At 45.5% G+C, this 12824-nt stretch overlaps 1 protein-coding gene across 11 annotated transcripts in view; it reads left to right on the top strand.

Moving 5' to 3' along the window:
* The window catches only part of mctp1a (multiple C2 domains, transmembrane 1a), a 127425-nt gene that overhangs the window by 105929 nt on the left and 8672 nt on the right, over positions 1–12824 (top strand). For 6 of the 11 annotated variants that reach the window (XM_035640195.2, XM_035640197.2, XM_035640194.2 and 3 more), the window contains 2 exons: positions 2593–2691; positions 12132–12241. The exons of 1 other annotated variant lie outside the window; for it this stretch is intronic. In XM_035640195.2, coding sequence (XP_035496088.2) covers positions 2593–2691; positions 12132–12241 — 209 coding nt within the window. The remainder of the gene's footprint in view (positions 1–2592; positions 2692–12131; positions 12242–12824) is intronic. 4 more of the 11 variants (XR_004794577.2, XM_035640199.2, XM_035640198.2 and 1 more) reach the window with 2 other exon arrangements.

Below are 12824 nucleotides of genomic sequence, written 5' to 3'. Positions count from 1 at the left end.
TTCATTCAGGACACACAGTGACACAGTGTCAGTGAGCAGCACAATACCAAAGCCCCGACACTGGTCAGAAGGGGAAAGCAGCAGTCGTCAGTGGTGTGAGTTGCACCCTTCCGGTTAACTGTCCAGAGCTGGCGTGAGCCAATCACCTTAGGCTCCGATATGGGGGCAACTGTTTGTGCGCTTGAATATGTTTTTGTGTTTGTGTGAGCATCTTGCTTGTGTGTAGAGTGGCTCAGCTGCCTCCCAGAGGGGAGGGGGCTTACTGGAAGAAGGGAGTGTGTGTGTGTGTGTGTGTGTGTGTGTGTGTGTGTGTGTGTGTGTGTGTGTGTGTGTGTGTGTGTGTGTGTGTGTGTGTGTGTGTGTGTGTGTGTGTGTGTGTGTGTGTGTGTGTGTGTGTGTGTGTGTGTGTGTGAGAGAGAGACTGAGTGAGGAGAGATTACCCTCACACGGTTGACTGGTCACTGAAGCGCTCGTGCTCCGCTCAGCTAGGCTCCACTAGCCTCAGGAGGACCTGACACCGATAAGATACACATTGCAATCATGTCCTGCTCACGGGCTTACTGCTCGGTGCACTCCCTCTCTCTTTCTCTCCCTGCGTCTATCTATCTCTATCTCACACACGCACGCACGCACACACACACACACACACACACACACACACACACACACACACACACACACACCTCGACGGAATCTTTCTCGTCTCCCGTTTCTCGCTCATTTTCCACTTCCATCTCCCTCATGTGCACAGCGCTGATGGTAACTACAGAGTCGACATTATTCATTAACTCGAACACAGTGACCTTTCCAATCCGAAATTTTTATTTAGGCCTATTTATTTACTCAATTCTTCAAGGCGTTTTCCACAGGAATCCGCAACTTTTCTTTTTTTTCCTTTTTCCAGTTCGGAGGTCAAACCTATAGACCATTTTCTGGCACTGATTTTGATTTTGACATTTTAGCTTATTATAAATTATACCCTATGGGATTATGATGCAGTTTTGAGGATAGTTTTCTGTTATGTGTGTAATGTTCTTGATGTGGCTATTCCCACCCAACCACTGGTCCAAAAAGGCTATGTTGAAATGCACATCTGGGTTCGTCAGTTTTATGAGTGCTAATGGCATTTTTTTTTTTTATCATTTGGAGGTCTTACTGATGACTCCGCTGTGTATATGAGACTGAGCACACATGATCCTCTGTTTCTTCATCCCCCCTGCCACGCAGTCATACCTCACAATGTCTCTTTATCCTTCTCATCTGTACTGCTGAGGCAGCCGTTTCACCCTCGGCTGCTTTCCCCCCGTAGGTGTGACTCATGCGCACACGTGTTCACAAGCACACAGTGCTGCATGTGTGTGTGTTTATTAATTGGTTCTCTGGCAAGTATATACCTCGCATCAGTATGCAAACATACATATTCCACTTCTCCTCCTGCAGGCCTCGCAAACATTTTCACCTGCCGATCTGAACGCACGCCGCCCGCCTGTTGTCTTTCTCTCCCCGTCTACAGTATGTCACAGCTTCCGTCTCTTCTCCTGTCTGCCACTAAGCAGGCGCCTCAAGTGCCTCGGCTCCCTGCGCCATGAAATGTTAAATGAGGCACGCACTTTAACTCAGTTGAATTTGGTTACATCAGTGTTCTGACTTACCTCCAGAAAGCACACGGAGCTCTGCAGCACCTTTCCCGAGCCCTGGCGCTCCTCTCTCTCAGTCCCAGTCACGGCGCTGCGCAGATCGCTCAGATAGTGACTTGGCATAATGTAATTGGACTAAAGAGAGCACTGGGAATGATATCAATGTTCTGGGGAGGCTATTGAGCTGGTGATGCAGTGGGGTCGTCCCCTGGTGTCGAGGGGTGTTCTCAGCGGCTGGGGAGAATGGGGGGGAAGAGAGAAGTTTGAACGCGCTTGTGTTCTTTCCTCCCTGCCGCCCGTGGAGGAGGAAAAGCGACCACGCAGTGAAAGATGCTTTTTTGACTCTGTTTTTTGCCGCTGTTCAGCAGAGACGCTGGTAGGATCTGCATTTTGATCATGTTTGGCTAATAGGGAGAGGAAATGAAAACAAAAAGGAGGGTGAAAGAGGCATACAGGGGCTATTGTCTCTCTATGCAAATTACACAGCAATGTTTGTTTGTTTGTTTTCCATCTCTGTTGCGGACATACATCAGGTGGATCGTCTGTCACTATTTCTATTCCCCTCAGATACACAATCAGCTAGTTTGTCTTTTGCTTTCCGTCATTTTTCCGTCATTCTCTGACTCTTTACAGTATACTCACCTCTGTCATTTGAGAGACTGTAGCCTTGGACGCTCCTCTGCATATTGCTTCATGAATAGTGCAAATACCCAATGAAATATGAGCCTTTTAAATCTGTCCACTTTGAACCTAACTATTGAATGCAGAAGTCCAAACAAAGGTGAGTATTGAAACGCTTTCCCAATATCTACAATACATTTGGTGATGTTATACCCCCGTGCTAGCTTTTACATTGGCCCACACATCAACTTCAAGACCCCACTTTTTCTTTGAACCTTTCACCTTACTTTCTCCGGGTTGTAAAGAGAAAATCTCACTGTAATCTATCCACAAGGACCCTAAACCAGGCCCCTGGGAGGAGAGCTGTGATAAAAACCATATCCTCGAGGATATGTTGGCTTCCTGGCACTTTGAGTGGATACGAACGATGGTGGTAAGTGGGCATGTGTGTGTGTGTGTGTGTGTGTGTGGCTCTGGCGCTGATGGTGTGTGTCGCTGTCTTCCGGTTTCCTATCAGTTCGTCTGTCCAGCGGCCTCTGTCTGCCGTCCTGTCGGGGGGGGCGGGTTTGTGTGCACCACCTGTTCCCTGTCCGCGTCTCAATTAACACCCACGCACTGCACGTTCGGCCCGCAACCTTAACCCCACCTCGAGGCCTCCTCCTCCTCCTCCTCCTCCTCCGCCGCCTCTGTCTGCTCTTTGAGGTGATGGGGAAGCTAATTCGGCTCCAGCGTGGAAGGCTGCTTCTGTTTGTGACTTCCCCGTGGCCCTTTAGACCTGTTACACTGTGAGATCAGAGCTGTAGATTGAGGAGCGACTGTGTGTTTTTCCCTCGTGGGACTTCTGGCTCTTGGGTACTTCAAGGGCGACACTGGCTGTGACTTACCAGTATTTATTACTTGTTTTGAATATAATCTGTGAAGTGACAGGGGCCATAAGGGAGTTGCCTCTCACAGAGTTGTTTATTGTACTTTTTTATTTGAAAAAAAAAAAAAACACTTTTAGATTGAGATATTTTTGAAAAGCAATAATTACATCTCTCTCAGAAAAGAGTGGTTTTCACACTTTATAACTACCTAATAACCCTACTTTTCTAATGAGTATCAGAGCCGTGTGTGTGTGTGTGTGTGTGTGTGTGTGTGTGTGTGTGTGTGTGTGTGTGTGTGTGTGTGTGTGTGTGTGTGTGTGTGTGTGTGTGTGTGTGTGTGTGTGTGTGTGTGTGTGTGTGTGTGTGTGTGTGTGTGTGTGTGTGTGCATGAATGTGCGCATGAGTACTTCTTTCTTAGTAGTTGCTACAGAAACAGTAAAACTACTTCATATTACTAAAAGCAAATCCCAATGCTCATTATGCCTAATGCAGCGACGTCTACTCCCCCAACTCTAATTGTTCAGAAACACATGCACACGAGCGGCTGAACTTTTTTGACTGATGAACTATGCATCAAAGGATCGCGACGAGCACTCCTTGCACTGTAGGTGAGTTGTCGTGCGCTCTCATCCACCCAAAGCAGCTCTCTTGGAGTCTCTTGCCGAATACGATGTTGAAGGTGGCACACACTCAGCCCTCCCCGTCTCTTATTGGACAGAATGTGGAGCACAACACTTGACAGCGGTGTCGTCTGAATTTGAAAGTCAGACATGTGAGAAGGCAGCCGCCACCTTTTCTTTTAACAAGAGTCATAAATCTGTAATGAGCACAGAGAGGATGCATATTTTATTTATTTTTTTGAAGACGTGATCCCTTCACTTCATAGCGCTGCACTCTCGCTCCGTCGGGTTTTTTTCCCCCTTCCAAAACATAGTTTAAAACAGTGGATGTTACAACAGTTTCTATTGCCTGTCTCTCTCCCTGAACATGGATATGTAATTAAAGGTACGTCAAAGTCTGCAAGTTTAACAGACCTAGCTGATGAATCAGATTGAATTTAACTCAAACAAGAGTATAATATGATTTAATTAATGAATATATATATATATATATAGTGTAGAAAAAAATCTAGAATAGACTCTTATGTATACATTCTCCACCTTACAGAATTAAACAAGTTTTTGACTTAAAAAACGTTTCCCTTCTGACATATTTATCTATTTTCTGTAACATATCTCAAGGTATAAAAGTCCACATTTACTCTTGTATTTTATCGATTCTGTTTCAAGTCAGTCCAGACAGAGAGACAGAGACAGAAAATGCACAGACAGACAGACAGTCTGACAGACAGATGGGGGGAGATGGGCTGGAGCTGCTAAACCAGGCCAACAGAGGACAAGAGTAATGTTGTCCCATCCATCACACACTGCCAGACTGGATCCTGGGAAGGAGAGGGGAAGGAGAGAGCAGGAGCAGGGGAGCAGAGGTGAGGCAGGTTGGGGGTGCAGGGTGGGTAGGGGTTGGGTGGCATTCAGCAGGAGGTGAGGAAGGGGAAGTGAATGCGGGATGGAAGTGTGTGTGTGTGTGTGTGTGTGTGTGTGTGTGTGTGTGTGTGTGTGTGTGTGTGTGTGTGTGTGTGTGTGTGTGTGTGTGTGTGTGTGTGTGTGTGTGTGTGTGTGTGTGTGTGTGTGTGTGTGTGTGTGTGTGTGTGTGTGTGTGTGTGTGTGCACACACCCGACCTTGAGTCTGATGGAGTTGCTGGTGTGGTGGAGGTGATGAGAGGCCCCGGGGGGAGATGGAGAAAAGATGATCAGTGGCAAACCACCTCCTGCCACCCAGACATATTAGAGACATGCACCCAGGCGCACACTCATAACACCAGAAACCGTTCTCTTTAGGAGAGGAAGCAGAGGTCAAACTGAAAATAAGTCACCACCACCACCCCTACCTTTTATTCCCTCTTTTTTCTCTTTCCCTCTGTCCCACTCTTTTACATATGTGTATATTTATCCTCGCTATGGGACTAGTCCGGGTGAAGAGATTAATTAGTACTATAGAGCATTGTCTGCCTAGTCCACCTTCAGATGACAGTCTTAAGTGAAGTTTGACTTTGGCTTTGTGGGAGCAACCCTCAGCGAACACACGTACACACACACACACACACACACACACACACACACACACACACAGTATACACACTCCCATCGCATCCATCTATTTGGGCCTATGGGAGTGCGACGCCACTTCACGTCTTACCGTGGCCTTTGTGTGTGCGAGCTGCTCGATGAGAGCCAGGAGGATACTGTAAGCGGATCTCGACGCTCGATAGTCAAAAAGTTTCTATGACAAAAAAAGAGGAGTTTGCTCATGGATTAAGTGTTTCATGGGACAGATTATTTGTGAAAACAGCCTCAATTAAAAAATATATAAATAAATAACACCTTCTCATCCCCTCTTTCACGTGGCACTGGCAAGGTGCCCGGTTGCATGGTGGTATCTGAGGCCGGGCCTTTGTCTCATCTTCTTGTGCTGTCCGGAGAGTGGTGAGATGTTCATCGAAGTGCGGCCCCTGTAGGAGTGAAAAAACTAAAACTAAATTTGGGGACCCAGTGTGTAAAATCTGTGACTTATCACTCCACAGTGGATTTATTAATATTTAAAACAGACCTTGATGAAACGTATCAGATTTGATTTTAAGGGCAGTGTTTGGAATGAAGTACCTTCCTCCATGTACCAACTGCATGTGTTCCTGCTTGCTTTGTTTTGGAAATAGGCCATTCACACATTTCACTGTTTTGACTCAGAGTTGTTACTTATGGATAGTGCGAGAAACAAAACACAACTAGATGACACCAGTTGATGTGAATGAACCTAGGAAAACCTCTTCTTTCATCAATGCTAGAATGTTTAATCATAAATTAGATTTTTCAGCGACTTATAGCAACATATCTTGTTTTAAATATACAGCCAATTGCATGCACTATTTATTATTCTGTCATTCCCGGCCTTGTAAATTGAATTGGTGTCGCCACAAAAGCATTCCTCAACTTTTGCATTTTTTTCCTCCCTTTTTCCTGGGGTGAAAATGGGTGGGATCCCGACTCTCTATGCACTCACAAAATCAACAAGAACGCTTTCACATGCCCTTCGGGAGCCACATATTAGCATCCTGTCACATTTTATATGACATTTCAATTTTTAACTGTGCTGCCAGACTGAGAGAGGAAAAAAGGGAAAAACAAAGAAAATCAGGTGCAATTTTAGCACGGCAGCAATGAGCAGAAGCCAGTTGGGTTCGGACTCATTTGGTGGTGTGGTGGGATACATGCCGCTACATTATAACCGTGAGGTTTATCATTTTTTACGGCGCAACCCAGCAGGGAGAACAATGCCATCGGAGGTTAAAAACAGTCTCAAATGGCGCTCTCTCCATTTCCACCTAGTAGATATAGGCCAGATATTTGTGTCCATCCTAACAGACTAAGTCCTCAGTGACCTCTCTCTCTCTCTCTGTCTCTCTCTCTCTCTCTCTCTCTCACGCTCACTCTCTTGTTTAGCTCTAGGCCTTAGGTCAGTAAAGAACAAACTGTCTTTGCAAAAAGTTTACGACTGCTCACTTTGCACTTTTGCATATAGATGTACTCTGCCACAACGCCATCTCTCTGAAAGAGAAATGGAGCAGTCGAGTACACAGAGGCACTGTGAATCATCCCTTTGTTAAATATTTAATCAAGCATTTCAAGGAGTTTACCACATTTGTTTACCACAGTTTACCAGCAAGTGCAATGTGGTTAGCCCGAGCGGGCTGTATCTCTCTGTGTGTGTGTGTGTGTGTGTGTGTGTGTGTGTGTGTGTGTGTGTGTGTGTGTGTGTGTGTGTGTGTGTGTGTGTGTGTGTGTGTGTGTGTGTGTGTGTGTGTGTGTGTGTGTGTGTGTGTGTGTGTGTGTGTGTGTGTGTGTGTGTGGTCTCTCTAGTGTAACTGTGGGTTGTTTTTTCACATGCAAACAACTCACATCCCTTTAACGAGCCTCCTCCCGCCTCTGTCTTCCCTGATGGTGGGAGCACTCCCATGATGCAGCCTGCTCCATGCACTTTCACACAGTGTCGGCTCAGTGCTGAGCTGATGGGTGCTTGGCTGAGATTGCACATCAGACACCGCACATCCAAACAATGACGCAAACTTTGGACATAACCACAAAAAAATGCATCTGTTGTCTTAGGATGGCATGCGTGCAATTAAATCGTGTGACTGTCTGCCAACAAAGGACACTGACTCAGTAAATATTTCTGCCACCAACCTGATTAGAGGTAATCAAGGTCAAAAAAAATGTCCTCTGCACATAGAAACATCTCATTCACGACACAAACTGTCACAACCATTCTTTGTAAAGTAAAGTAGATTATAAAACAAAGGATTTGTGTGTGTGTGTGCGCGTGTGTGTGCGTGCGTGCGTGCGTGCGTGTGGAGACACAAATTAAACACAGAGCACTGACGGTCAGGTGCATTCAAGATTGTTATTAAAACTAATTAAAATTGTCCATATTCTTTAATACATCTGTCAACCCACATCTGGGAATGCTGTTTTCAGTGTTTTGATATTCCTGCATATTTTTCTTTTATTTAATGTAACTGCTCTTCTTTTACAGTAAATGATGCAGTCATTTAGCATCCTGTGTGTGTTGCATTTGTTTTTAATATCAGATGCACAGTAGCTGTGGCAGAAAGAAAACCATGGATCGTTAAAATTAATCTCTGAAGCAGATTTGCTTTTATTTAAGTGCACTTATTGACATTGCACATATGTACTCTGCTATACTTCATATAGAGGAAACATGACGTGTACCTGACAGACAAGTCTTGTCGCTGTACAATAGTTGAAGTTGTCTTGAGTGAATGCTGTGTCGTCTGACTCCAGTGATAATTCGCAGTGCGCAAACTGAACCGGCAGTTAACATAACATGTCAGCGTAACACATTGCAGATGAAGCTACAGTTGCAGTCCATTAAAATACATGATGCTCAACTCATTAGGCAGGCTTATTACACTATCTGTCTGAAGGATTCAAGCTATGATGCCACATCCATCAGAGCACTGTTGTCAGAAGTGTTGGGATTCGTGGCATACTTTGAGCATTAGCGTGACTTGCAACTGAAGCCAAGTCAAAGCAAGAGGCCGCGGAGGTTTCACTTTATTAGCCTCGCCTTCGGGTCTCCATACAAACCCACTTAGTTTCCCTGACAGACACAGGAAGAGACAGATGGAAGTACAGGCCCCGAGTCTCCTGTAATAACCCAGCTCCTCATTTTGGAAGCTGGTCAGGACCGGAAAAAAACGTGTTCTCATTACAAATCCCGTGCAAGATAGTGGTTAATAAATATACACACATTCTTTACAAAGCCACAGAAAGCATGACAAAAACTGAGATCTTTATTTATTTATACTAGTGATGAATCCACCCTCTGGGACTGTTGAAGCCCTCCTCCCTGGTGCACTTATTTCACTATTTTGTTAAATATCTAATTCAGCAGAATGCTTCTTTGCTGTGATGTGTAAACTAGTGGATGGGTTTTTAAATGGTCGATGCCAATATTCTGATCTTTATTAGAATGATCATTGCATCTGATAAAATACAATAATTGAACAAAATTTCTGATCTTAAATGAACATTCTTTTAACAGTAAATGGAAAAAAAGTTTGAAAAGAAAAATCTGCATCGTCTCTGTTTGCTTAGGTAAATCAGCATTCTGCTCATCATTTTGAATTAAAGAAAAATGTCCTTGACTAATAAAGAAAACCTAAACTCTGAGCGCAGGTAGCACCTGATTAATCTGTCTATCACTAGCGTGCATTTCCTGTCTTTCTGTATCAGGTCCCTCTAAAAAGAACCTGCTCAGTTCGAAAGAAACTGCTCGTAAAAGTCAAGGGCCCTCATCGTCTAATCTGTGTGGGGATATAATATCGTTTGCAGAGGCACACACAGCAAGACCAGGTGTACAGATCAACCTTATCTAGTAGCTGTAGGGTGTGTGTGTGTGTGTGTGTGTGTGTGTGTGTGTGTGTGTGTGTGTGTGTGTGTGTGTGTGTGTGTGTGTGTGTGTGTGTGTGTGTGTGTGTGTGTGTGTGTGTGTGTGTGTGTGTGTGTGTGTGTGTGTGTGTGTGTGTGTGTGTGTGCGCGTGCGTGCGTGTGTGTGCGAGTGTGCGAGTGTGTGAGCGAGTGTGTTTGTGCATATTAGGTTGCATTATAAGAACAGGTTGCCTGACTCCATATGTGCACAGTGTGCGGGGAAGCTGGGAAAACAAGGTTCTCCGTGGCCCTCTCTGTTATTGCTACCTCCCGCCTCCCCGAGCCGTGTTTGAAGACAGGAAATAGGAGTCAGACCGCAGTCCGAGGGGCATGTGGCAATGGTTTATACTCATATGACCTCTGACCTATCCTCTCCACCCCCGTCCGCTCTCTCACACCACTCCCCTGGCCCTCAAACACTCTCCCCTGAGTACGGGCCCGACAAAATAAAACGGCCTGACCTGGCCCAGCCCGGCTCGGCTCGGCCTAACCCAGCCCAGCATAATAGACCCTGCGTTCCGAGATTTGTTTGAGCGAGCAATGAGAAACAGATGGGGTGTGAGGAGAGAACTGCGAAGAGGAGGAGAGGTGGAGGAAGAAAGAAAGGGAGTCTTGTAAAACATTTGCGAAGAAAAATAACCCAGGGATGCTGTCTAATTATATCTATTTGTCTTGTGTGGTTTTGCTGGGGAGGCCATGTGGTCTGTCTGACTGCTGTATGGTTCATTTTTCACATTATCTGATCTGGGATGGAGAGCAAAAAGAAGAGGGTGGGTTTGGGGGCAGCGGTGTGTCGGGTTGGAGAGTTGGGTCTCAGTGGGAGGGTTGTGGTGAGGTGGGGGGGGCATAATGTGGTAAAGGCCTCTGAGGTCCTAGAGGTTTCATGTCTTTGATTGCTTCACTGTCTTCTTTGGGTAAAATGATAAGGATTAGTCAGAGTTTCACATCTCTGATGTTCATCCATCTTCATCAATAACACAGCCATTACTACACAAGCGCTTTCTCTAACAAAAAGAGAAGTATTATATTTGGTGGCCATGTAGGGTTCAGCCATAATCCTTTGGTTTCTCTTAAACTTTTCTTACTAAACCTTCATTGTCTTTGTTCTACTTGGAGTCGAGTTCTTCAAACAGATGTGTAAAAAAAAAATACAGATTCTTTTCTAGATTTGTCTGAATTTATTTATTTTTTTTACCTTGCAAGTGTTTCACAAAAAAACCTCATCAAAAGGGAAAAGGCCATATCAATTCATCCACTAAGAGAATGTCAGAAACCAATAGTGTTTCAAGGGACTTTTTGGGCCTGGGGGGCCCGACATTGAACCAAACGTACCCACCGCCCACCCCTTGCATGCCAGTGTAAACAGGAAGCAGATTGTCTACTCTGCAGTTGGTTGCTCACTAACAGAAAATACTACAAACATGAAACAACAATGGTGACAAGTAAGAAGAGGATTTTTTTTTATATTCGGACCGACGAGGTGAAACTAGCACTGACAGACTTCAGCGCCGGTCATTGAATCCTGCCTGATATGAACCAATCAGGAAGTTAATGGGGGTGACTGCGTCAGCGTTTCCAAACGTCTCCATTTCGGGGGCTTGAAAACTCCAGAATAGTACAGACGGCAGGTGAAAATGAAGCCACTGTGATGGATTGTCAAACTAAAATGTAATGGATGTAGCCCAGTCAGATATTCAAATCTTCAACCAAACCTCTAAAATTACGACGCTTATGGCAGAAAGTTAGTGGCACGGGGCCTCGTTTGGGAGGGATGTCCAACCCTGGTGCCGTCGCAGTCTCCTGTACGGAGCCGATCATAGAATTTAAGGGGCTCATAGAAAATTGTCATTGCCTGGGAAAAATAAATAAATGACTAAAATAAACCTTAAATAAGAAAGTAATTTCGGTTGAGTTGTTTGCTTGCTGATGGGGTTACATACTGGAACTTGATGCTCTTATAATGAAAGTGTTTGCTCGGATTCCCCAGTCTGTTGCCATATTGAAAACTGACCTCACATGAACACACCACTGGAACTTTAATCACTGGAACTTTCTTTTGATCGTATGAGATGGTCTTGCTCTTCTAGTCACGCCCCCCTTTTGTCTCTCAAGCATGCCCACCAATCACATCCAGGCACGACCCGTCTGCGTGTCAATGTCCCCACTCGGCCAGCAGCTCTCGATCAGTCCCTGTCACCTCATTCTGTCCAGATCCATCCTGTCCCCCCCGCCTGTCAGTCAGTCAGTCAGCAGGCAGCTTGTTGACTGTTGCATGACTTCTGAACATTTTTTTTCACTTTGTCTCAGCAGGTGGTGTGGTGGTGGGGTGGAGGAGGTTTTTGAACATTGCCTGCCTGTAGTTTGTGGTTTCCGCCCTCACTTTGCACAATATTCTCAAGTTCTCGACCGTTAAAAAAAAAGCTGAAGAGGAAGAGCTCTTCATGGTGGGCGACGGCATTAATAAGGGTGATAATGGTGTCACGGCTGGTGACATCATCACAGTGTGCCAGCCAGCAGAACAATAGAGGGCTCTTCTCGGCCTTCCTGGCTGTCTTGGCAGCAGCAGAGTGAGAGAGCCCAAAAGACTGATGTATCCATTCGGCTTTCAGTTTAATTCTGTCTCTCTATTCACATATTCAAATTTTCCTGCGCGAGCTTTTCGTAAGGAGGAAAACATTTTGATTTGTTCTGCCGACTTTATATCTCTATTACTGCCTGGAATGAAAGCGCTCTGTCAGTTCACGCAGGATATCCGATGATTTGGCTCCCCACTCCAAATCTCTGACGCTATTTCAAATGTATTGTTTTCGCAGAGATGCCTCTGTCTTCTCTCCCCTCCTTCTGCCTCCTTCCGTCTCCCCTCTGTCTCACCCAATCGCTTCCTCCCTCACCCCTTGCTTTTCTGTCTCCCTCGCCCTACATCTCTATCTGTCCTCTCGCAGGACTCGGAGAGAAAGGGCTTCATGAACAAGCTTTATGCCATTCAGGACGTGTGCATCAGCGTGCAGAATGCACTGGATGAAGTGGCCTCCTATGGCGAGAGGATAAAGAAGTGAGTCGTAAGCCTGCTCCTCGGCACCCGGCCCGCTCCGCTCTGCTTTGCTCCGCACGTCCCAGTGTCGGGGTTTGTTTTTTTTTCCCCCCGCAATGCCAGGTTGTCCCACTTCCCCCTTGCCAGCCTAACTGAGAATAACTCAGTGCCGTTCTCAGGAAACGCTGCCAGTGTGACACCCAACCCCGAGACACAAAGGCATGCAGTCTGTCTTCGTCAGTCACATCTCACTTAACCCTGCATGACCTCTCAACTGAATCTTTCTTGATTAAAATCCCTGCGCATGCACGTCCCCGTACACACACAAAACCCATTCACTCACTGAACACTGCACACCCAGGTGACCTCACTTTCACATAGATTCATCTAAAGCAAAGGGAAGGCAGGGCACTGGGTTTTGATTAAAGGTTGTAGTAAGAAGAGAGTCCTTTTTAATCAAACGGAATTTTTTGTGAGCCGTGTTTCTTTAAAGTTGAGAGCATTGTACTGAGTAAATACTGTAAAAAGGAAGTGTGAAGACCTTTTAGCGCTCGAGCGTCCAGATCAGCATGTTGGGGTTGAAAAGTATTAAAATGCCCTTCAT

The sequence above is a fragment of the Scophthalmus maximus genome, chromosome 19 (assembly GCF_022379125.1).
Source record: "Scophthalmus maximus strain ysfricsl-2021 chromosome 19, ASM2237912v1, whole genome shotgun sequence".
Lineage (NCBI taxonomy): Eukaryota > Metazoa > Chordata > Actinopteri > Pleuronectiformes > Scophthalmidae > Scophthalmus > Scophthalmus maximus.
This window is presented reverse-complemented; position numbering and strand designations above follow the sequence as displayed.